General features: G+C 50.1%; 2 protein-coding genes across 2 annotated transcripts; both read right to left on the bottom strand.

Moving 5' to 3' along the window:
* Positions 1 to 14,250: 14,250 nt before the first annotated feature.
* Positions 14,251 to 16,480, bottom strand: LOC310760765 (ubiquilin-1-like). The gene has a single exon (XM_083609917.1). It carries the CDS (start codon positions 16,161 to 16,163, stop codon positions 14,319 to 14,321), a length of 1,845 nt encoding a protein of 614 aa, XP_083466043.1. The 5' UTR covers positions 16,164 to 16,480; the 3' UTR covers positions 14,251 to 14,318.
* A 5,941-nt stretch (positions 16,481 to 22,421) lies between these two features.
* On the bottom strand, positions 22,422 to 24,309 carry LOC310760811 (ubiquilin-1-like). Its single transcript, XM_083609989.1, has one exon. The coding sequence runs from the start codon at positions 24,081 to 24,083 to the stop codon at positions 22,689 to 22,691; it is 1,395 nt and encodes a 464-aa protein (XP_083466115.1). The 5' UTR covers positions 24,084 to 24,309; the 3' UTR covers positions 22,422 to 22,688.
* Between the last annotated feature and the right edge of the window lie 1,392 nt (positions 24,310 to 25,701).

Raw genomic sequence — 25,701 nt, 5'->3', positions numbered from 1 at the left:
TTTTGATAGGCTCACACAACCACCACATATGATAGAAATCGCCCTCCTTGATCTTGCACTTCCAACATAATTTATCACCAGTTTTATATATTTTTTCCAATTTTACGGGCGTTACATACCACCTGTACATCATTTTATACATATTTTCCCTGAGTGTTGTGCATGCCGAGAATCTCATGCCTTTATTCCATAATGCCTTCCATTTATCAAACTCTATGTTATGTCCGAAGTCCATTGCCCATCTGACCATTACCTCCTTTACTTCTTCATCTTTGGTATCCCATTCAAGTAACAGGCTATACATTTTCGATAGGAGTTTTGTTTTACTTTCTAGTATTTCAATCTGAAATCTAGATTTTTTCTCACTTATCCCATTCTTTTTATCCTCAGACCATATAGAATTAATTTGGTGAAATTGGATCCATCCTGTCAATTTGTTCTTTATTTCTTCATAAGGCCTAATCCTCCAACCAGTCTCTGTTTTTACTAGTAGGTCTTCATATGTCCATCTTTCTCCTTCGATGTTTGGTTTTTTTATTGTCAGGATATCAATTGGCGATAGCCACCAAGGGGTCTTCTGTTCCAATAATTTTTTGTTTCTTTCCCACACTTCCAGCAGTGGTCCTCTAAAAATGTGGTTAGAAAATCCTTTATGAACCTTTCCCTTGTTACGCCATAGGTAAGAGTGCCAACCAAATCTTATATTAAATCCTTCTAGATCTAACAAGTCTTTATTTTTAATAACGATCCAATCTTTGACCCAACAAAGACACGAGGCTTCATAATACAACTTTAAATTTGGAACTGCGAATCCTCCCCTATCTCTTTGATCTGTAAGTAGTTTAAGTCTGATTCTGGGCCTTTTCCCTTGCCAGATAAATTTAGAGAGTATTTTCTGCCAATCTTTGAATACTGAGGTATTTCTGTGGATTTCTGCTTTGGATGTAACATTTCCCAGCAATCTTTCCTTCCCTGAGAACCACACTAAGATCCCTCCCTACTTCGAAAAAAGCATTCCGCTCTTACTCAGAGAAGCACAGTCCATTTTCTGCCTTGTCCTAAAATCTATCTTCATTGCAAGCAACCCCTGATTTTGGGACGGAAAAGTATTTCAGGGAAGGGACAGAACTGCAGCCTGAAGTGGAGGAAACATGGGGGAGGAAGCCCAGGCGAAAAGATGCCAAATGAAACTGTAGTATCCTGGGATGAGGGCTGCATTTCAATATCATTGGGGAGGTGGCCTGGCACCCTCCTCCAGTGCCCCCTGGCAAAAAACCCAAAGAGGCGATTGTTTAGCTTCTTCAGAATTCTCTTTAAAATCATAGAATTAGAGAGTAGGAAGGGACCACCAATGACCGTATAATCCCAGCAGTGCAGGAATCACAGCCCATGAACCCCTGACCATCTAAGGTCACCCAACGTCTGCTTAAAAACCTTGCTCCATCTTCCCTAGGTCAGCCCTTCAGTGATTTGAAGATGGTTATCTCCTCTTTCCCCAGCTAAACATACCCAGCTCCTTCAACCATTCCTCACATGGTTTGGTCTTCAGACGCTTGATCATCTTGGTCGCCCTCTTCTGCACATCTTCCAACTTGCCCATGTCCTTCCTAAACTGGGGGGTGTCCAGAAGAACTGGACGCAGGACTGCAGGTGGAATCTGACTGGGTATGGGAGATGGTGATATATTTTTAAAAAGTTCTTCCCAGTGTATAAAAAGACTCACCAAGCTCTTTTCTATATGGAAATACTTTAATTTGTTGGTGAATCAGGAGACGACTCTGCAGTGTCTCCAGCAGTCTGGCCGTGCCAATTTATGCACTTTCCTCTGGAATTCCAGGAGGAGGGACAGAGGAGGTTTCAGGTGAGCAGAGATCCCAGGAGGTGCAGGGACTGAATCCCAGGTGTGGTGAAGCAGCAGAAGCTGGTGTTGACTCCCCCAACACACAGAGACTCACTCTCTCTCTCTCTCTCTCTCTCTCTCTCTCTCTCTCTCTCTCTGTGTGTGTGTGTGTGTGTGTGTGTGTGCTGTACTCTTGAAGATTTGATTCTGTTAACAGTCAGCATCAAACTGGAGCGGTAAAACAACCACTACGGGTGCCATTATGGAACTGAGAGCTGTATAACAGCTGATGCTCTTTATGCTCTGGGGCAGCTAAAGCTTGATTTCCAGACTAGGTTGGTTGCATACAGCTTGGCAGATCATTCGTTTGCTAGCCTGGCCAAGTGGAGCATTCAGAAATCTTGCTATGCTTCCAGTTGTTGTTTTTATTGTATCATCCCACCTTGTTCATTTTTCCACCCATCCATTTATATACATTCCTTATCCTCCCCAAGGGCACCAAGGCAGTGACCATCACCAGAATGGATCATCTCTGGAAGCTCCCCCCCCCCTTAGGTAAGGCCTCTGAATCACAAGAACCTAAGAAGACCCTGCTGGATCAGGCCAATGGCCCATTAAGTCCAGCATCCTGTTCTCATAGTGGCCGACCAGATGCCTATGGGAAAGCCATTTCCGACTCAGGAGGAGAGGGGGTTGCGGGCAAAACCCCCTCCCACCCTCGCGGGGGCTGGCCCTTTGCCCCCGCGAGACCCAGGGAATTCCCGGGGTGTGCCTCCCAATCGGCCCGCCAATCGGCGGGCCAAAGGGGGCGTGGCCAAAGCCATACTTAAGGCCAGGCACGCCCCGGGATCTCCCTCTTCCCCTCCTTTCGTCAGCTGTGAGGTTTTTCCTGAGGTTTTGTCAGCTGTGAGATTCTGGTTCAGCGCTTCAGGATACCTGGTGAAGTATTTGGGGCGCGTTGGGGGCTTGGATCGGGGCGAGCTGCCGGAGGCGCAGTTTCTGCCCATTGGAGGCTTTCCCCCTGTCGTCCGTTTATTTTGCGGTGCAGTCTATCTCACACACAGGGCAGGCGCAAAGCGCTCGGCACCTTTTTCCCTGTTAACTCTGCCAGATCTACCTCCCTGCCCCGGTGCTTCGCTGCCCTTACCATATTAAAGCCGGCTCCCTTCTCCTTTTCGCCTATTTTACCTTCCCTCCTGCTAAAAACTCCAGCTGCCCCTGCCTGCTCCCTTCCTTTCCGCTTGCTTACCTTACTGCCTGCTGCCTGCTAACTCCGATCAGCGTGCTGGGCTGCATTGTTGCTAGGGATATCGTTGCTCCACGCTGCTGCGTGACAGGCATTGGGAAGCTTCAGTGGCCATTTTTAGTGAGGGCACCGGCGCCATCTTAGGTGCACACGTGGCTGAAGCGGGGGCGGCCATCTTTTGTCAGGGCACAGGGTAAGGATCCCTTGTCGCCGCCATTTTGCATCACCACCCACTGAAGCCGAGGCAGCCATTTTAAGTGAGGCACGGGCATTGGCAGGACAATTTTAAACAAAAAATTGTGGCTCTGAATTTCAGTTTCGCAGCGGTTTTTTCTTTTTCTGTTATTTGGGTTGGTTTTTTTTTCCATTATTGGGGTTATAGGAGGAACGGTTGGGGATTGTTGCAGGTATTAATATTACAGGGTTCTCCTGTGAGTGAGGCAGTGCTGAGTGCCAGCAAATATTAGGCGTCGCTTTGAGGATCAGTAGGGGATTATTGCAGGCATTAATATTACAGGATTCTCCTGTGAGTGAGGCAGGCTGAGTGCCAGCAAATATTAGGCGTTGCTTCCCCTTGAGATCCTCAGTCCTTTGCGCAGAGGTTTCAAAGTCGGACAATTCTATAGCCAGAAAACAGTCAGGCTGCCTTTTCCTGGTGGTGGATAGCAGCAAACTTCGGGGGGACACTGCCACCTAGTGGCCGGAAATATATAGGCAGCGCTGTTGTAAGGTATCCTTTTAAAGCGTTTATTTTCAGTGGAGCAGCTAGAAGTTAGTTGCAGGCAGGTTGCCTACTTCCCAGTTGCGTGTTGATATTGATTATATATATAGATTAATTAATCAGCAATTATAATAATTATATAACAATTAAAATAAATAAATAAATTAAAGAAAAAAGGGGGGAGAAATAAAATTAAATAAATAGACAAATAAATAAAGTAAATAAATAAATAGATAGATAAATTAATTAATTAATTAATTACTAAAAATTTAAAATTTGGTACAAATAACAGATTATAATAATAATAATTATAAAATAATAATAATAATAAAATAATTAAAATAAACCATTAACCTTAAAAATAAATAAATAAATAAATAAATAAATAAATAATAAAAAATAAAATAACAATAACAATAAATAAATAAATAAATAATTTTTTTTTAAAAAAAATAATAATAAAAAAATAAATAAATAAATAAAAACCTTAATATTTTGCCAGCGTAGATCATACTGAACTTGCTGTCTTTCTGTTGGTTGGTATCTCGCTTGTGAGTTAGGAATGGCTTCCCATGGTGACCAGCAGCCTTCCACCTCTGGCACCCAGCCCGCATCCAATAGTTCTGGGGGCGCACAGTTACCGGCCATGCCCTGCGACCCTCAGGCTTTTGCTCAATTTTTTATGGCTTTCGAAACCTTTTACAGACAATGCAGGCCTAGGGGAGCGCTAGCGCTTCCAGCACTGGAACCATCACAAGAGGTGATACCTGATACTCCCCCTAATAACCAAGGGCGGCAGAGCACTGCGACAATTACTGTGGGCAACTCACATTCTGCGCCCACTGTAGCAAGCCGCCCTAATATTCGGGCTCAGACAGCTATCGCTAGGAAGACAGGCCATAGCACGGGTAAAGGGAAGGCACCAGCAAAGGGTCCCGGTAAGGGGAAGGCGGCTGCCAAGGGAACCAGCTGCAACACCCTCTCACAGCCTGTAGACATTCCTAGTGTTTTTCAGGATCAACAGCCCCATCACAGCTCGACAGAGGAAAGTGCGTGTTCCGGCTCGGAAGGGGAGCAGCTGGAACCCCCAAGTGTTCAGCCCGCGGCCAGCACTAGCGTGCCAAGTAACGAGGCCCAAGGGGGTAAGAGAAAAGCCAAGAGGAAGCATACGTCGGCGAAGAGGAAACGGAGCAAGCAGTCTGAAACCGAGGATGAATCGGGTACGTCTTCCTCCGAATCGGATACTGAGGACCACATGGACGGGTACTGGGGGATTGGCGAGACTAATCACGGGATCCCGCTTTGGGCACATGAAAGGAGGGCCAACTCCCACCGCAAAACTTTCAATGGCGTGTTGGAATGGAGGGATGGAGCGTTGGTCGAGGATGTAAAAATATCCACCAACCAGGCCACTGATTTCATACTGGGGAACCATCTGTCCCAAAAGAAGAGGAATAAGATCCTCAACGGGGACTATGTCGATATCTTTACCCTTCTCCCCCCTGCCAAGCTAACGGGAAAGGGCGAAAGGAGGCGCACCTATGGCAAAAGGAGGTATAGAACGCCTAGGGCGGAACGCACTTTTGAGAATTGGTTAGATGGGTACCAGGTCTTCATGGGAGTCGTTTGCGCCGCTTATCCCCGGCGATCTATGGATTTAGTGGCCTACCTGGCTCACGTGAGACGGGCGCACTCTCTCGCAGGAGAGAACGCTGCTTTAACGTATGATGAGAATTTCCGTAGGAATGCCTCTCTTCTGCCGTCCACCCGTTGGGACCTAACCGATCCTAATTACTGGGGAGAGGACGTCAATCCCTACATTGAAAAGAAAAACCTGGACCCAACCAAAGCGGGTAAGACTGAAGCAAAACGGCGGCGACAGTGCTGGGAGTTCAATCGGGGTGTGTGTGCTCGCCCCTTTTGTAAGTATACCCATGAGTGCGAGCGGTGCTGGGGAAACCACCCCGCCTCCTCGTGTTTTAAGAATAAAAAGCAGCCCTTTCGGGGGGGCAGGGGGTACTTCCACGGCGATGCCAGAGGTGCCCCCGGACCCTCCCACCAGGGACCTGGTAGCCGCCAGTAATTACAACCTCGGTCTAGCTTCCTCCCCTATTCGTCTGCAGCCCCTAAAAACTATGCTTGATCAATATCCCGACAGAAAAGCGGCACAATACCTCTGGGAGGGGTTTTCGACGGGGTTCAGAATCCCCGTGGCTTCCTCCCCGAGCACTGGAGAGCCACAGAATCAAAAGTCAGTTAGGGAAAGACCTGATATAGTCAAAAAAAAGATAGAAAAAGAAATTAAAGCGGGGAGGGTCGCAGGCCCATTTACCGATCCTCCAGTGGTAGGACTTCACCTTTCCCCTCTGGGCATTGTACCAAAAAAGGCCCCGGGGGAATTCCGTATGATCCATAACCTCTCTTACCCTAGGGGGCACTCTGTTAATGACGCAATCCCCCAGGAACTTTGTACAGTGAAATACGCCTCCTTTGATAAGGCAGTAAAAATGATCCGCAAGTTTGGGCAAGGGGCCCTTTTGGCCAAGTGCGACATTGAGTCGGCGTTCCGCCTTCTCCCAGTACATCCCGATGATTTCCGTTGGTTGGGTTTTAGATTTGAGGGGGCGTATTTCATTGACAAAGCTATGCCGATGGGCTGCTCCGTAGCCTGCGCTGCCTTTGAGACCTTCAGCACGTTCCTTGATTGGGCCTTACGCCACAGGACTGGATCGTCTGGGGTGTCTCATTACCTGGATGATTTTATTTTGGTGGCAAATAGTGCCCAACGGTGCTCTGCCCTCTTGGAGGCTTTCACTACCTTGGCTGGGGAACTGGGGGTGCCCCTGGCCGCCGAAAAAACGGAAGGTCCAGCAACTACTTTAGTCTACCTGGGCATCGAGTTAGACACAGTGGCCCAAACATCTAGGTTGCCCAAGGAAAAACTGGCTGCCCTTAAGGCTTTGATCGAACAATTACTGCCACTAAGGAAGATTACCCTGAGGCAAATTCAGTCCCTTCTGGGTCACTTAAACTTCGCTTGTAGGGTGGTAGCACCAGGCCGCCCTTTCTGTGGCCGCTTGGCCAGATTGGCAGCGGGACTCAGAGCACCCCAGCACAGGGTTCGTCTCTCCAAAGAAGTTAAGGCGGATTTGGGTGTCTGGCTTCGATTCCTTGACAAATACAACGGGATATCCTTATGGCAAGATTCCATGGCGCTCGAGACAGACTTCCAGGTCCAGTCTGATGCTGCGGGGTCTTTGGGTTTTGGGGTATATTTTAGGGGCCAGTGGTGTGCACAGAAGTGGCCGGCTGAATGGCAGGGCCAGCCCATCACCCGGGACCTCACTTTCCTGGAGTTTTTCCCTATTGTAGTGGCAGTACACCTTTGGGAAGAGCAGTTTCGCAACCATAGGGTTTGTTTCAATACGGATAACCAGGCAGTAGTTGGGGTTCTGGCCAGACAGTCCGCGCGCTCCACCAGGGTAGGAAACCTTCTAAGATCCTTTGTCCTCCTGTGTCTGGAACGGAATATATATTTCTCGGCCAAATTCGTGCCTGGCGTTAATAATGACATCGCTGACGCTCTGTCTCGCTTTCAGATGGAGCGCTTCCGCTCATTAGCGCCGGACGCGGAGCCATCATCAATGCCTTTCCCGGAGCATCTCTGGAGTCTTGGGAACGCGAAGTGATCAAGGGAGTATTCGGAGCCGTGGCCCCTTCCACAATGAGATCATATAAAAAGGCTTGGGCCGATTTTTTAAAGTTTAGGAGGGGTATAGCCAGCACAAGGCAGCATTCCATTCCCACAACGAAGGAGGTTCTCCGTTACTTAGCTCACCTGAAACAGCTTGGCAGGGCACCAAAGACGCTTAACATTCAATCTGCAGGATTATCTTATTTTTGTAAAGCCTTTTTCGCCACCGACCCTTGCGCTGCATTTATCGTGCGCAAGTCTTTGGAAGGTTGGCGTAGGCAGCAACCTCCCGGATCAGATAAGAGGAGGCCCATAACTTATGATATCCTGACCCGGATTCACAAAACTTTGCGAGCCATATGCTGGTCAAAATATGAAGCTCGCTTATTCTCGGCCGCTTACTCCATCGCCTTCTTTGGCGCCTTACGAGTCGGTGAGGTAGTCTGCGAGGGGGGTGACGCCCATTCCCAAAGGGGCATTATGTTAGGTGATATAACCCTCTCCGAGTCTGACCTCTTTGTTCGGGTCCGCAGCTCCAAGACTGACCAACAGGGAAAGGGGGCCCTACTTCGATTACCAGCGGCACAGGGCAAGGGTCCCTGTCCGGTTAGGGACTTGAGGCGCTTCCTATATTTAAGACCCAATGGCCCTGGCCCCCTTCTGGTACATGCGGATGGATCCCTCTTGGCCAGACACCAATTCACCCGTGTGATGCGCATGGCATTATCGGCGTGCGGACTGCCCGCGACCGAATTCGCGGCTCACTCCTTTCGAATTGGGGCGGCCACCACTGCGGTGCACCTAGGGCTCTCCACCGAAAGGATAAAAGATCTGGGGAGGTGGAAATCGGATGCGTACAGAGTTTACGTCAGGAAGAATCTCTGACTAGCATGGGTGTGCCTGACCTTGGTCTTTTCTATCTATTGCCTTACAGGACGTAGGAAAGTACGCGTCTGGTTGGTGGGCCACAGCATAGTGCATTGGGCCAGGATGCGGGCCATAGACTCCGGGCTGGGGCAGAATTTGAACCTCCCTGAAAACGTGGAACTGGTTTGGATAGCGCGTAGAGGGATGCGTTGGAGTGAATTCAAGCTAGCAGTGATGACAAGAGCTGCCGCTCAGGGGCCACCCGATGCCTTGGTGGTACAATTGGGGGAAAATGACCTGGCGTACCGCAAAGCTATTGACCTAAGATGGAATATTTTTGATGATTTTGCGGAGCTGATGGCGGTTTACCCGAAAATGACTATCTTGTGGTCCTCGTTGCTTGAGAGGAGGACATGGAGGGATTGTGTGAGCCCGGTGGGGATCAATAAGGCAAGAAAGGTCTTGGAGCGGGCAGTGGAACGTAGAGTGGCGGCCCTGGGGGGGTGCATCATAGAGCACCCAGGCATCCAGTACAGCAACGATGCCCTCTACAGATGGGATGGCGTGCATCTGTCTGATGCCGGTAATGATTTGTGGTTGGGGGACATAGTGGCAGGGATTAGGAGTTGGTTACAGGGTTGAAGGTGTTGGCGGCGAGCGCTGCTCGAGTGGCGGTTAGGCATTGGCAGGGGTTAATTGTTATGCAAATGGACGGGGGGGAAGGAACTGCCATCACCTTCCCCCAATGGAAGGGGTAGTCTGTTAGAGGACTCCGGGGGGCGTTGCCTTGTCCGAAACCTGGGAAGGTAAGGGCCTCCGGCACGCCCCCGAGCGGTGACACCCGTGGGATCCTAGTTGGCGTACTTCAACAGGACCCCCACGGCTTGTGGGCAACCCCCCTCCCGGTCACCATGCCGGGTAGTCGATAGGTGCCAATGCCTAAGGCCAATACCTTCAATTCTCTAATCAATAAAGTTGTGGCCTTTTACGCCCATTAACCTTAATTAACGTGTCCGTGTCTTTATTTCACATGGGGGAGGGGACTTGCCACGCAAAGCCATTTCCGACTCAGGAGGAGAGGGGGTTGCGGGCAAAACCCCCTCCCACCCTCGCGGGGGCTGGCCCTTTGCCCCCGCGAGACCCAGGGAATTCCCGGGGTGTGCCTCCCAATCGGCCCGCCAATCGGCGGGCCAAAGGGGGCGTGGCCAAAGCCATACTTAAGGCCAGGCACGCCCCGGGATCTCCCTCTTCCCCTCCTTTCGTCAGCTGTGAGGTTTTCCCATCCCACCCACCCTTAGGCCCTTAGGCTTAGTCAGGTACGACCTTGCTATGGACTCCGGTTGGTCGCCGCAAGGGGCCTGGTAGGAATTTTTCCAGGTTGGCACACTTCTTGCCTTTTGGTTTTTTCGCCTACCTCGTAGCAATCGTCACAACTTCCTGGTATTGGCGGTTAGGCATTGGCAGGGGTTAATTGTTATGCAAATGGACGGGGGGGAAGGAACTGCCATCACCTTCCCCCAATGGAAGGGGTAGTCTGTTAGAGGACTCCGGGGGGCGTTGCCTTGTCCGAAACCTGGGAAGGTAAGGGCCTCCGGCACGCCCCCGAGCGGTGACACCCGTGGGATCCTAGTTGGCGTACTTCAACAGGACCCCCACGGCTTGTGGGCAACCCCCCTCCCGGTCACCATGCCGGGTAGTCGATAGGTGCCAATGCCTAAGGCCAATACCTTCAATTCTCTAATCAATAAAGTTGTGGCCTTTTACGCCCATTAACCTTAATTAACGTGTCCGTGTCTTTATTTCACATGGGGGAGGGGACTTGCCACGCAAACCCCCCAACAGACATTCTCTGCCAGCAAGGGCAATGTTCGTCTGTTGCAGGGGGGGTCCTTCAATTTGGCTAACTGGCATGCAGTCTAGGCGGGTGAGAAGCTGTGGCTGTGTTGGGTTGTGGGCAACCCTTAGTCCCTGTTGTCAGGCATGGCTTGCGGGTGTTGGTGTTAGAATTCCTGCTCTATGATTGCAGTCATGGGATTTTTGTCTATCACATGACGATGTATGTTTTGACTCCACAGAGTGGGAAGTGACGGAAACAGGATGTTTGTGTTACTGTGTTCTGTGAAGTGGGACTATTGTCCTTTGTTCTTTTCTCTTTGCTGTATGACGCTAGAGAGAGAGGGAGCCATGGTGCAGTGCTCTGTGTGTGTTTATATGTAAATAAAGTAGATTAGCCAAAATGCTGAGTTGCTGAGGTCTGTTACACAAGCTGTGAAGACTCTGGGGATCCCTAAGTGTGCCTGTGTCTGTTGGCATCAGTCTCTGTGATGTTCGGGCAGAAGAAAGTTTTTGAAGCTCCTGAATGAATGACCAGGAGGGAGAGAACATGCCAGTCGGGCATGTGTCTCTACCAGGGTCCTACTCGAGTGTAAGATGAGCTCCTGACAGTTGGCAGGTGCCCCTTTGACTTGACGGACTCATCAGGGTGAACATTGGCCAATGGGGTGCCAGGCCAATGCAGCAGGGAGAGAGGAGTCTTGGGAAACTTTGTTGTGTGAACACAGCGTTCGGCTGTTAACTTGCGCAGGCGATGGAGGTAGAAATTATCCCCATCTGTTAATGAACTCCTGCCCAGACTTGATTTGATTTGGTTACAATGCTTAGTTTTGCAGATCCCAGACCCTCCAAGTGGTCCTATTTTCCAGGGATGTCCCTGATTAACAGAAGCCACCCCGGTTTCTGATTTGATCCCAGAATGTCCTGCTTTTCCTTAGGATGCCCCTATTTTCGTTGGAGAAATGTTGGACAGTATGGAGTTATGCGACCTCCAAGCTGTCTGAAGGCACTCCTGTAATAAGGAAGGTTTTTTTTAATGCTTACTGTTTTATTATGTTTTTAGATATGTTGGAAGCTGTCCAGAGTGCTGGGGCAAACCAGTAAGATGTGTTGGGTATAAATATTAAAATTATCATTATGGAATGGGCACATGAAGAGTTGTTACAGTTCCACAAAATCCTTTCACAGAGTCTCATATGTAATATTACAGGATAGTGGATCTTATAGCATAGTAATTACAGCATACTTATAGCATAAGATCCACTATCCTATAATATTACATATCAACCTGTTCTACTGATGAAGCCTAAGATGGTGAAACAAGCCTAATATTCCAGAAATCCTTGTCTTAGACTCCATGAGAGGATTCTGTGGAGCTGTAACAACTCTTCATGTGGATTATTGGACTCTATGAACAGACAGGTGGAATGGACACTTATACATGTATGGACCTTATGCATGAACTGACTAGAGAATGAACTGATCCACTGGGTCTTCTGCTTTTTTCGTTGAACTTTATGAAACTTCCGTTGAAATCTACAATTTGATACAATGAATAGTATACCTTATTAATTCAAAAGTACAGCTGGTTACATCTTTTGTGTTTATTAAGTGGATATGGAGACAACATTGGCACCTGGGCTTGTTGCAGGGTCTGTCCCCCCATGTTTGTATCTTTGTTATGTGGGCTGCTGCTTCTGGGAATCAGCTGTTTCGGGGTGGAGGGGCTGCCTGCAGGCAAGCAGGGATAGGAGCACCGCACAAGGCATGTGTGTGAGACCCACCATTGCCCAGGATGAACTGCAGAGCAATGGTTGTGACGCTGGAGTGGCTGCAGTTGGCAGGCATCAGGGATAGCTGCTTAACATAGCAAACATGGGCATCCAATAAAGAAGAAGTGTTTGGATTTGATATCCCACTTTATCACTACCCGAAGGAGTCTCAAAGCGGCTCACAATCTCCTTTCCCTTCCTTCCCCACAACAAACACTCTGTGAGGTGAGTGGGGCTGAGAGACTTCAGAGAAGTGTGACTAACCCAAGGTCACCCAGCAGCTGCAGGTGGAGGAGAGGGACACGAACCCAGTTCACCAGATTACGAGTCCACCACTCTTAACCACTGCACCACACTGGCTAAAGTGGGATGCTGGGAGATTCAGGACAAAATAAAGGTCTTCTTCATGCTGAACTATGGAGCTTGCTGCCACAGGAGGCAGAGATGGGCACCAACCTAGTTGCTTTTAAAGAGGATTAGTCAAATTCATGGAGCAGAGGGCTGTTAATAACTCTGAGTTGGAGGCAACAGTTCTCCTGGATGCCAGTTGCTGGAAACCCCAGGCAAGGAGAGGGCTCTTGTGGTCGACTCCTGTTTGTGGGTTTCTTGCAGGTATCTGGCTGGCCACTGTGAGAACAGGATGCTGGACTAGATGGGCCATTGACCTGATCCACAGGGATATAGGAAGTTACTTTATACTGACCCAAACCAGTGGGTCCCTCTAGCTCATTATTGTCTAGAGTGGTACCTCAGGTTACATATGCTTCAGGTTACATACACTTCAGGTTACAGACTCCGCTAACCCAGAAATAGTACCTCGGGTTAAGAACTTTGCTTCAGGATGAGAACAGAAATCGTGCTCCGGCGGTGCAGCAGCAGCAGGAGGTCCCATTAGCTAAAGTGGTGCTTCAGGTTAAGAACAGTTTCAGGTTAAGAATGGACCTCTGGAACGAATTAAGTACTTAACCCGAGGTACCACTGTACACCGACTGGCAGCGACTCTCTCCGATTTCATACAGGAGTCTCTCCCAAGCCTAACCTGAAGGTGCCGGGCACTGAACCTTGGACCCTCTGCTGGGGCAGATGTTCTACCACTGAGCTACAAACCTTCCCCATAAGCAGAGTTGTGTTGGATCAGGCCAATAGCTCATCTGGACCAGCATCCTTTTCTCATCCTTTTCTGTGGAAAATAAGCACCACTTTACTGCCTGTGGCACACTCACGTGTGCTCTGACCTGTTGTGCAACTTGAGGATTGACGCCACATGGTTGCCTACAGTCCAAAGCGAAAAAGCAGATTAAGAAGACCAATCTAGTACCCAGGAATTATCTACTGCAAGAGAAAGCAGTGGTGCTTCCAGGAAAGGCCACTCCAGTTTATCAAAAGCCTCTTTCAAGCATAGCTTGGGTCTGCTGGTTCTGCCTTTGATGGAGCATCACAGGAGCCCAGATGGGGGCCCAGACACCTTCCTGTGAATCGTTGGGGGCTTTTCTTTCTGTGCAGAGATGCTGACCCGAGCGGGACTTGCCCACAGGATATGCTCACCCCCCCCCTTTCATGGGAAGATGTTCAAAGTGCAGACCCTGGTTGGCGTTGAGCTCCCCACCCAGTCCCGAGACCCCGCAGAGTGTCTGCACAAGCCGGAAGTTTTGCAGCGTGGAAAAGGCACCAGCAAACTAAGACTTCTGAGGGAGCTAAGCTGCTCACTTCAGCAGCTTTGTGTGCCCACCCACACGGCCACCCAAAGGGATGTGGGCAAAAGGAACTGAAGCCCTTGCCCACTAGGCCCACTGAAACTCTTGGTCCTGGGTATCTTAATGCTCTGTGACAGAAAGATATAAGCCAACCAGAAGGAGAGAGAAAGAGAAGGCTAGAAGCAGCTCCAGAGCTTTGGCTGAGACCAGCACAACAGCTTCCCAGTTGGAGTCCTGAAGTGCTGGAGGACATCCTGAGTCAAGGCAGCTCCTCTGCCAAAAATCCCTCCAGCATTGTCAATGAAGTTCCAGGAGGCCAGCAGGAGACCAAGAGGGGCTAAGGGCTCTCTGGACAGCTAGGGCGGACCCAGCTAGGGTGGACTCCTCTGTTCCCCCTAAGGCCCAAGGAGCCAGAAAGGGCCCCGAAGGTGATGACGCAACACACACCTACTTCCTCGGTGGCTTTCAGGCATCTGCTGAGGATGGTTTTAATGTAAGGTCTTCCTTCCCTGACTCTTATAAGCAGAGCCACCTCACCCCTAAGAAAACCCAGCCTGAGTAAAGGAACACTGAGGCAAGGCCATTGTAATATCCACCATGCTGACTTTAGTGTGTCAGGTGACCCTACAAGAGGCAAAGGTAAATCTGTTGCTAGGATGCACGAGAGTTTGTAAGCTTTTCAACCGCTGCACCAATATCTCCATCTGTGTCAATTAAAGCTTGCAGGTTCAGTTCCTGGTTCTGGAAGCCCATCATCTGGAGCTGCTGCAGCTGCATCTGATAGAGGACCACTGGAGCTTGCTGATCCATTTCTTCGTCTTCCTCCTCCTCCTCCTCCTCTCTTCCTCCTCTTCTTCTTCTTCTTCGTCGTCCCCGTCTTCTTTCTTCTGCTTTGGATTCGCTGCTTTCTAACTCCAGGCTTTCGTCAGCCGAGATGAGGCTCCCTGCTTCCGAGGACGGGCTCTCTCCCTCGTCAGAGTCTTCCATGCTCTCGGGCTCAACGTCTGGGTCCGTCAAGGCTTGGAGGAAATCGGGCACTTCTCTTGTCAGGGTCAGCAGGCTCATCTGCAGCTGGAGGAGAGCCTGGACCGCTCTGGGGTTAGTCAGCAGTGCAGCGGCCTCTGACCTCTCCAGTTTTGCAGGGAGCTGCTGCACCCACCCTTGAGGCAGAGAAGAATCGTTACTCTCGGGGGAGTTGCAGTGGCTGAGGAATAACTGGGTAGGCCCATCGGGTTTCGAGAGGGCATTGGACATGTTCTGCATGAACTCCAGGTTCTCTGTGAGTTGGTGAACCATGTTCTGGATGCTTTCGGACTTGCTCAGCTCAGGCCGGACTCCCGGGCCTAAAGCAAGCAGGATGTAGCCCTGTCCAGCATCATTACTGGTACCATTGAGGTCACTGTTGCAGAAATTGTCGCCACCGCTGTTGTTGGACTGAGGAGCCCAGGGATTTGGCAGGGGCTCTCTGTTTTCTGTCCGGGCCAGAGGGCTGATCCCCCCAGAAGGGGGCTTGTTCTCTGACGGGGCAAACGTGTTGCCCTGGAACTGGGCTTGGACTGCGTTCAGCATGGGGGCCTCTATGTCGTTGTAGAGCTGCTGCAAGGCACTGTACCCACCTGGGATGCTTTCGAGGTTGCTCAGGGCTCGGTCGTGGTTCCTGATGATCTCGTCCATCACCGCCGGGCTGGTGGCCACGTCGATCATCTCCCGCAGGAACTCGGAGTTGTTGAGGATATGGTTGATCTCAGGGTTCTGCTCAGCCAGCTGCTGCATCTGCGGGACGGACATGATCATCTGCCTGACCTGCTCGGTGTCACCAAAGAGGTTCTGCACAAAAGGGTGCTGCATCACCTCGCTGATGAGCTCCTGCCGGGTCATGTCCTGTTCGTGGGCCTCGCCCACAATGTCAGACACGTCCATGGAGCTCAGGCCCAGAACGTTCATGCCAGTGACGCCAACGAGGAAGCCCAAGAGAAGCGGGTTGTTGTTCAAGGTGGAGGCATCCAGGTTCAGAGTGACCATCTGCAGCAAGAGGTTCTCCATGGTCTGCGCAACCAGCTTGTGGCATGAAGCCATCAGCTCTTCCGGCTGGTTGCTCCACTCGGACAGGTCAAGGCTGTGCTCCGAGGAGGCCTCGCTGGAGAGCAACATGCTTGTGGGTGGCACGGGCAGGAAGGCAGTGGGGCCGGTGTTTCCTGGGGAGGGCACAGGGTTCCCCGACAGCCTCCTCTGCGACTTGATGAAGAGGTGCACCTTGGACCCACTGACAATCTTGTGCTGCGCCAGAGTGTCCTGGTCCTTGAGGATCTCGCCGGCAAAGATCAGCGACAGCTGCTCCAGGGGCATCTTGAAGCGCTCAGAGATGAGCTTTTTGAAGTCCTGCACCAGGGTGCTCTCAGCCACCTCAAAGTGCTCCTTGCGCTTGAGGGTCTTGACGGTCACCTTGATGACGCGGGTGCCGGCGGCAGCCCCGTGGGGCTTCTTGCTCTCGGACATGGCTGCTGAGGAGCAGAGGTTCAGGGAGAAGGAGGAAAGCGGGACGTCTTCTTTTCCTTCCGGTGTGGCGGCGCTGCTGCTGCTGCTGCTGCCGCCGCCACTTGTTCCCGTAGAGGACGCGAGAGGTGGGAAGGGGCCAGTGGTCTGCTGCTGCCCCCCTTTGTCTCAACACTAGCCAAGGCCAGAGCGCACATAACAGCGAGATGTTGCCTTCCTTTTCCGCTTGCTCACAACCTGGCAGGCACCTTCATTTTCCTCTTCTCCCCTCTGCTGCTGCCAGAAGACATGGCCTCTCTGTGAAGCTGCCTGGACTGTGAGGTCACCGCTGACCTCACAGAGAACCGGGAGGGGAGGCCCTGGTGGGCAAGGCCTCCATGGGTGCCCCCCTCCCCAATAAAGGGGAGAGCAGTGGTGCACTTAACTGGAGTGACAGGGGGGGGAGTGTGCTTTCGTTGCTAAATTTTTTCTTTTTAAAAAAAATTATTGGGAATTTTATTTACAACATAACATAGACCCCCCCACCCCCCAATAGAGAAATCCACCCTCATTAAACGTGAACATAACATACAATAAGCATAACATAAAGGTAAAGGTAAAGGGACCCCTGACTGTTAAGTCCAGTCACAGATGACTCTGGGGTTGCGGCACTCATCTTGCTTTACTGGCCGAGGGAGCCAGTGTTTGTCCGCGGACAGCTTCCAAGTCATGTGGCCAGCATAACTAAGCCACTTCTGGCGAATCAGAGCAGCACACGGAAACGCCGTTTACCTTCCCGCCGGAGCGGTACCTGTTTATCTACTTGCACTTTGATGTGCTTTCGAATTGCTAGGTTGGCAGGAGCAGGGACCGAACAACAGGAGCTCACCCCGTTGCGGGGATTCGAACCACCAACCTTCTGATCGGTAAGCCCAAGAGGCTCAGTGGTTTAGACCACAGCGCCACCCGTGTCCCTAAGCATAACATACAACAATACAAACAACCAAATAAAAGACTTCCTTTATCCTGTATCTGGCTTCCTTATTTACTTCTTATAAGCTGTTTCCTTTATGAATAATTATTAAGATTTTTCTAATTATAACTTAAATATCCACAAAGTCTCCTGCAGACACTAATCGAAACAAGTCCAGGTATGTATTTTAGGGCACTGTTTTGTGAAGTATTCTCTGCATTCACCCCATGCTTTTTGAAACTCTTGTCTAGTGTGATCTCTCATTGCTCTGTTAATCTAGCCAGTTCAATATACCCTAACAGTTTGTCTTGCCATTCCTTTCATTGCTAAATTCAATGACATCTAATGACCTGGATGTTGGAAGATTCAGGACAGATAAAAGCAGCACAGATTTAAACTGTGGAACTCATTGCCACAGGAGGCAGTGATGGCAATCAACCTGGATGGCTTTAAAAGAGGATGAGATGAATTCGTGGAGGAGTTGAGGGTTATCAATGGCGACCATCCAAGATGGCTGTGCTCTGTCCTCCACATTTGAAGGCAGCAATCTTTCTGGATCCCAGTTGCTAGAAGCCACAGAAGAGGAGAGTATTGCTTTTCTTGTGCTGGAGTTTTCCTTGCAGGTTTTCCATGGGGCTCTGAGTGGTCACTGTGAGAACAGGGTGCTTTGAGGACACTGTGAGAAGAGCAGCACTCCTCTTCTGTTCTTGGGAATTTGCTTATTAGGCCAGGCAACCTCTGCCAGGCTTGTTGGATTGCTTGCTTTTACTTCCATTCCGCCTGGCCTTTGGCTTGGAATCAATTTGATTCCGTCCCCCTCTTTCTTTTTTCCTTTCTCCTCTGTGTTGGAACTCCTATTTGGGGACTTCCCTGGCTTTTTTCTGGCCCATGTAGGACCAGTCTGGATAGTTAGCCTTGGTGAAGACTTGACGTTTTTATCCCCCAAAAAGTTTTTGAGTGAGTTTCCACTGAAATGAGGCTGCATTTTAATGTTTTAATGTATTTTAATCTTGTTTTTCAAGCTGTATTTCAATCAATTGTTTTTATATTTGTGTTAGGAACCCTGAGCCCGGTCTTGGCTGGGAAGGGCGGGGTATAAATAAATTATTATTATTATTATTATTATTATTATTATTATTATTATTATTATTATTACATGCCGTTTTCCCACAATGTGTTGTGCCCAAAGGGGCTGACAGAAAGCATCCCTAACATCAAAATAGAGAACACTGGGAATACAAACGTACGAAATGCAGAACACGCCAGTAAGTTCAAAATAACAAAAGTCAACTATTTAGCAAACACAGAATAAATTCAATTCAATTAAAACAAAATAAAACCCCAGCCCATTAGGCTTAAGGACACAAATACAAAGTGAAAATGTAAATTAACCAACAATAAAGTTTCTGGTACTGGCCTTGCTGCTCTGCAAGGAGCCTGGCTTAAATGCAGTTCAGAGGGGAGGGCATGCAGCTGGCGCCCATGTCTTTACTCCAGAGGAGGCTGGCAGCAGCAAAAGGTCAATCTCGGGGAGGACAATGACGGTCCGTGTCTGCCTCAGCCTCCTCAAAGTACCAGCTGCTGGTGCAGGTCATAGAATCATAGAATCATAGAATCATAGAATCATAGAGTTGGAAGAGACCACAAGGGCCATCGAGTCCAACCCCCTGCCAAGCAGGAAACACCATCAGAGCACTCCTGACATATGGTTGTCAAGCCTCTGCTTAAAGACCTCCAAAGAAGGAGACTCCACCACACTCCTTGGCAGCAAATTCCACTGTCGAACAGCTCTTACTGTCAGGAAGTTCTTCCTAATGTTTAGGTGGAATCTTCTTTCTTGTAGTTTGGATCCATTGCTCCGTGTCCGCTTCTCTGGAGCAGCAGAAAACAACCTTGCTCCCTCCTCTATGTGACATCCTTTTATATATTTGAACATGGCTATCATATCACCCCTTAACCTCCTCTTCTCCAGGCTAAACATGCCCAGCTCCCTTAGCCATTCCTCATAAGGCATCGTTTCCAGGCCTTTGACCATTTTGGTTGCCCTCCTCTGGACACGTTCCAGTTTGTCCGTGTCCTTCTTGAACTGTGGTGCCCAGAACTGGACACAGTACTCCAGGTGAGGTCTGACCAGAGCAGAATACAGTGGCACTATTACTTCCCTTGATCTAGGTGCTATACTCCTATTGATGCAGCCCAGAATTGCATTGGCTTTTTTAGCTGCCGCGTCACACTGTTGGCTCATGTCAAGTTTGTGGTCAACCAAGACTCCTAGATCCTTTTCACATGTACTGCTCTCAAGCCAGGTGTCACCCATCTTGTATTTGTGCCTCTCATTTTTTTTGCCCAAGTGCAATACTTTACATTTCTCCCTGTTAAAATTCATCTTGTTTGTCTAATTGCACTTCCCTCCTCCTCGTTCTGTTGAAGGGGGCACTGGATATCTGCCCCCAAAGTCTCACCCTATTGGCACCAAGTGGCTGAGGATTTAATACATTTACACACAAGTTTTCAATAACAACCCTTCCCAAAGAGGTTTCAGAGATACCACAATGTCACGTTCAGGGATCCCCTTCTTTCTTTGAATTCTAGGAAGAAGAGCCAGTGTGGTGTAGTGGTTAAGAGCGGTGGACTCGTAATCTGGTGAACCGGGTTTGCTTCCCCGCTCCTCCACATGCAGCTGCTGGGTGACCTTGGGCCAGTCACACGCCTTGGGCTTCCCAGCGGGGGCATTGGGTTGGCCAGTGTGAAAACAGAACACCAAGCTAGATGAACCCTCTTTGGCCTGATCCAGCAAGCTTTGGCCTCTTGCATGATCAACAGCAGTGGGATTTACACCTAGGAAAAGTCAAGACTCCCAATAGTTTGGAAGTCAGTTCTAATGGAAGTGTCAGGGTTGGGTAGCACCAGGAGCCAACTGTCCGCAAGAAGTCCTGGAGAAGATAGGCATTTATTTATTCATACATACATACATACATACCCCGCCCATCTGCCACTCTGGGCAGCTTTCAACAGAACTTTAAAAACAGAATAAAAGTTCAAAAGCATGTCAAAGTGCAAGTAGATAAATAGGTACCGCTCCAGCGGGAAGGTAAACAGCGTTTCCATGCGCTGTTCTGGTTCGCCAGAGGCGGCTTAGTCATGCTGGCCACATGACCCGGATGCTGTACGCCGGCTCCCTCAGCCAATAAAGCGAGATGAGCGTCGCAACCCCAGAGTCAGCCACGACTGGACCTAACAGTCAGGGGCACCTTTACCTTCTCCACAGCAGCCTTGCAGAGCAGGCCTGGAACACAGGGAAACCCACAAGCGATGATGTGAGCATGAGTGGGTGGTTTGGCTCCAATGTGGACCTGGCTCTAGCATAAGGTTGTCTAGGCAGCAGCCAATTTCATCTGAAGCACAGAACAGCTGGTTCTTGCTAGATGCCCAGAAGGAAGATGGGAACCACGTTGAAATAAACCAGCCAGGCTGCTTCCACAGACAGCACATTTATTGTAGCATAGCCACCCCTTTGCTTGCTTGCTTTTTCTGTGGCATCTGCACAGCATCAGGAACAAAACATCCTCCTCTTAGGTTTTCCCTTTTTGGCTCCCATCCCCTCTAGAGCTCAGAAGATCCACCTTTTAAAGTTAAGTGTGATAGCTATGCAATGTCCCAAAGAACGGATGGCCCATGGCATTGCTTTTCAGCCTGTCAAGACCTATATAGTAATTTCCCAAATTGGTCTCTGTGTTCCCCTCTTCATGGCCTGCCTCTCCTCTGTAGGAATTGGCTCTGTCACCCCAACTCTTCCCTTTCCAAATATCATTGTGACCATATCACTCCTTCCTCCTTTGCTCCCTCACTCCTAAATTGTAGGCAAGCGGGGGCACAGCCATGACCGAGAGTGCAATGGCGAGGGAGGGTGTGCTTAACCCTTTCTCCTCTCAGGAGAACCAGGGTGGTGCAGTGGTTAGAGTGCTGGTCTAGGACCTGGGAGAGCAGGGTTCAAATCCCCCCACTCTGCCATGAACTTCACCGGGAGGTGAGAGCCGCTGCCTCTCAGCCTAACCTACCTCATAGGCTTGTTGTGGGGATTAAATGAAGAAGGAGGAGGAGGAGGAGGAGGGGGAGGAGGAGGAGGGGGAGGAGGAGGAGGAGGAGTTTGGATTTGATATCCCGCTTTATCACTACCCTAAGGCATTTCCGTGCGCTGCTCTGGTTCGCCACATGACCCGGAAGCTGTCTGTGGACAAATGCTGGCTCTCTTGGCCTATAGAGCAAGATGAGCATGCAACCTGAGTCATCTGCGACTGGACCTAATGGTCAGGGGTACCTTTACCTTTAAGGAGTCTCAAAGCGGCTCACAATCTCCTTTCCCTTCCTCCCCACCACAAACACTCTGCGAGGTGAGTGAGGCTGAGAAACTTCAGAGAAGTGTGACTGGCCCAAGGTCACCCAGCAGCTGCATGTGGAGGAGCGGAGACGTGAACCCAGTTCACCAGATTACGAGTCTACCGCTCAGTCCAGTATACCTGAAGGAGCGTCTCCACCCCCATCGTTCTACCCGGACAGTGAGGTCCAGCGCTGAGGGCCTTCTGGCGGTTCCCTCATTGTGAGAAGCCAAGTTACAGGGAACCAGGCAGAGGGCCTTCTCGGTAGTGGCACCCTCCCTGTGGAACGCCCTCCCACCATATGTCAAAGAGAACAACAACTACCAGACTTTTAGAAGACATCTGAAGGCAGCCCTGTTTAGGGAAGCTTTTAATGTTTGATGCATTACTCTATTTTAATATTGTGTTGGAAGCCGCCCAGAGGGGCCGGGGAGGCCCAGCCAGATGGGTGGGGTATAAATAAATAATTTATTATTATTATTATTATTATTATTATTATTATTATTATTATTATTATGTTTAGGTGTACTCTCTGACAAGAAAATTACAATTTTATAGTTCAAAATGGGGGAAATAAATACAGTAAATGGACAAAGTTACAAAGATTCACAAAATGTTGAGGGATATGTGTACCCCTGCATCCCCCCAGAAAAAAAGCACTGATTATTATACTGGAGAGACATGATTTGTTGCAGCTGGGGCAGATGAAGGTGTCCAGTTGCTCTGTTGCAGAAGCGCCATGCAGATGCTTCCAACTCTACGTTTCTTCAATTATATGACTCAGGGCCCCACCCTCCCCCACCAACCCATCTCCTGGTCCCACCAGAGGTTTTGGGGGCCCCCAGTGACTTTGCCCCAAAGCCCAGACCTGTAGCAACCAAGAGTGGAGATGGCCACCACCATTGTTGAGAAAGAGAAGCAGGAGAGCAGTGAGACTGTTGGCTTTTGTTTATAACATTGCGTGGACATTCAAGTCAACCCATTTCAGAAGCCCCAGCCTACCAGAGGAGACCCTTTCATTGCCCTCAGTCAGAACAGCCTCCGGTGGCCCCCAACTGTTCAGCAAGAAGGATACCCCTTCCCTCCAAGCCTCCTCCTCTTGTCCGTGGGCAAAGGGTGCTGTCTGGGCTTTGTGGTGGCGCAGCAAGTTTATTCTTGGGAGATCTGAAGCTTGCCCAGGAGTTGGGTGGTCTTGGTGCCTTATTCAGAAGCGGCCGACCCCGGGCAGGGGTAGCCATTGACCCAGGGGCTCACCCCCGTGGAGTAGCCTCTCAAGCGCAGCATGAACCAGGGAACCAGCACGGGCGCCTCGGCCATCAGCGCCTGGAGCCCTTGTTCCATCTGCACCCAGGCCTGGATGGCTTTGGGGTTGGACATGGCGGCCACCATCTCTGGGCTCTGCATCTGCTGGGAGAAGTGGAGGACCTGCTGCTGCGCCTGCTCCTGTTGGGCCACCGGAGGTCCTTCTGCGGCCCGCAGGGCGCTCTGCATGAGGGAGTATATCATGCGCTTGGTGTAAGCGTTGCAGAGGTTGACAATCAGCTTCGGGATCTCACTGGCGTCCGGTGGTGGGAGGCTGCCCAGGCCAAACGCCCCAGCCCCGGACGTGGGTGGCAGGTTGGGCATGGAGGAGCTTTGCCCTGGAGGGGGAGCCAGGCTGCTGAAGGCACTGCTCTCCTCGCTGCAGGTGCTGTGGGTGCTGTGGGAGCTGTGGCAAAGGGGCAGAGAGCCCACACGCTCCAGGCTCTCCAGCTGGGACCCATGGCTCCTCCCCAGGGTGGAGGCGAAGAGCTCCTGGATGGCGTTCAGCCCTGGTTCTGGTAGCTCACTGTTCAGCTGCCTCAGGGGGTTGTCCCCTCCAGGGATGCTGCCGTGGAGGCTGATCAAGGCTTGGTCCGGAGCCTTCAGGTCCTGGAACATCTCTGGGTTCTTTGCCAGGTCCACAATCTCCCTCATCTTGTCCAAGATCACCCTCATGATGTCCATATTGTTGAGTATGTGTCTGATGGCCGGGACTTGCTGGGCCAGCTGCTGGATCTCTGGGTTGGCCAGGATCACCTGCCGGACCTTCTCGACAATCATCTCTGAGGTGGGCACCAGCTGCCACTCGGAGCTGGAGGGGGCTGCCTCAGGGGACCCCCAGGAGCCCCGCAGGCTCGAGCCAAAAGCCGGGGAGGGAAGGCTGCCCTCAGATGGTGTCAGGGCAGGTGGCATGGTCCCGGGAACATAGGGAGACTGAGGAGGGTCTTCCAGGTCCCTTTTGAGAGTCCTGATCACCAGGTGTACAGTCATCCCATCCGTGATCCCGCAGTGGCGGAGCGTGTCCTTGTCCTTCAGGATCCTCCCAAAGTAGACCAGCACCAGCTGGCTGGTGTCGCAGGAGAAGTGCTTGGCAAGCTCCTCCTTGAACTGCTGGATGGTGCTGAGCTCTGGGAGCAGGAACTGGGCGCTGCTCTTGGGGGACTTTGCCGTGATGCAGATGAAGTTGGGGTTGGAGGTGAGGATGGGGCAGGCCTCTGGGGGCCCTTCCGGGTCTTTGTCCATGGTTTCCATGATGCACGGAGGAGGAAGAGGAGGAGGAAGAGGGGCTTGCATGGGAGAAGCGGGGCAGAGGCGTCTTGCTAGGCAGAGAAGGTGCCTGGGGAAGGACGGCGCTGCTTAAGTCACCTGGAGGACTGAGCTAAGACAGCCACTGCAGTTGTGGTCCTTTAGGAGAGTAGCTGGCTGCCCCATACACTGGCGCTGGGGCAAGCCTGATGGCGCGCGTGACAGCCCCCTCCCTGGACCTTCTTCTCTCCCCTCCCTCCCTCCCTCCCTCCTCCTGAGCGAAGGAGCTGCTCTCCACACGGCAGGCACATCAAGGAGTGGGGGGGGTCACTGTGACATCGCCAGTGATGTCAGCAATGATGTCGCCGCCACTGGCAAAGCTCTTGGTAGCTGGCAGAAGGAGCCTCCAGGAGGGATTGCAGCCCTCAGGTCCCCTCTGGAAGGGACAGGGCTGCTGCTCTGAGGCAAGGCCACCCGAGGCCAGGACCTAGAGTTACCACTTCCTAGAATTGAAGAGTTGGAAGGGATCCCCGAAGGTCCTCTATTATGATCCCTTGCAATGCAGGAATCACAGCTAAGGAATCTCTGACAGATGGCCATCCCAACCTCTGCTTATAGACCTCTAAGGAAGGAGAGTCTGCCGCCTTCTGAATGAGTCTGTTCCATAGCTGTCAACTTTTTCCTTTTTTTAAGGGAAATTCCCTTATTCCGAATAGGATTCCTTCCAAGAAAAGGGAAAAGTTGACAGCTATGGTCTGTTCCACCGTCCAGCGGTTCAAGTCACAAAATACTTAGTTAGGCTCTCCTGGTGTATGTGCTGGAATCTTTTTGGGGGCTGGTGGGGAGCTTTTATCCTCCTAGGCTTTTCAGAAACTCATTTTTTTCATGCATTTCAGCTTAAAAAACAGCAGCCCTCTTTTACTCTCCCCTTTGGATTTTAAAGCTTTTTATACTGATTTCTTTTTTTTAAAAAAAGAAGAATACTTTATTTAGAATTCAACAATAACAAAGGGGGGGAAACCACAGTAATTGTTACATCAATTCATTACAATTAACCTGATTTTAACAATATACAAATAGTAATAGAAAAATTACACAACATCACTTTTAACTTACTGAAGTTTTCATATTACACTTTTTTCTCTTTATCTCTTTCTTAACAAATCAAAAAGAGAAAGGCTAAAAAAGGAGGCACAAAAAAAGAAAAGAGAAAAGGAAGAAGAAAAGGGGGGGAAGGGGGGAAGGAAAAAAAAAGAAGGAAACAAAACAAAACAAAATAAATATATTTGACTTCCGAGTAGACTCATTGTATTATTATTTCTACTATTTTTTCACACACAGTTCCAATATGATAGAATACTTTATAGTGATTTTATGCTGCTCTATGATAGCATTATATTGGTCATGCTTGGTGTGGATTGTTTTAGGGTTAGAATTTGAACATTGCATTTCTATTGATTCCCCCCCCCCCCCGGCAATGGGTGGTGATAACATTCCAAAGACGGAGGGATAGTGAGCTAGATAAACAGAATACACTTCTCTCCTTTTCCAAACCGTTTCCTGTGCCTGACAAGCCGCAGAAAAGATTGCAGGGGGTTGGAATAGACAACGCTTGTGGTCCCTTCCAACTCTACAATTCTATGGTTCCATGAGTTCCCTCATCCTA

The sequence above is a fragment of the Podarcis filfolensis genome, assembly GCF_964270895.1.
Source record: "Podarcis filfolensis genome assembly, chromosome: 4".
NCBI lineage: Eukaryota > Metazoa > Chordata > Lepidosauria > Squamata > Lacertidae > Podarcis > Podarcis filfolensis.
This window is presented reverse-complemented; position numbering and strand designations above follow the sequence as displayed.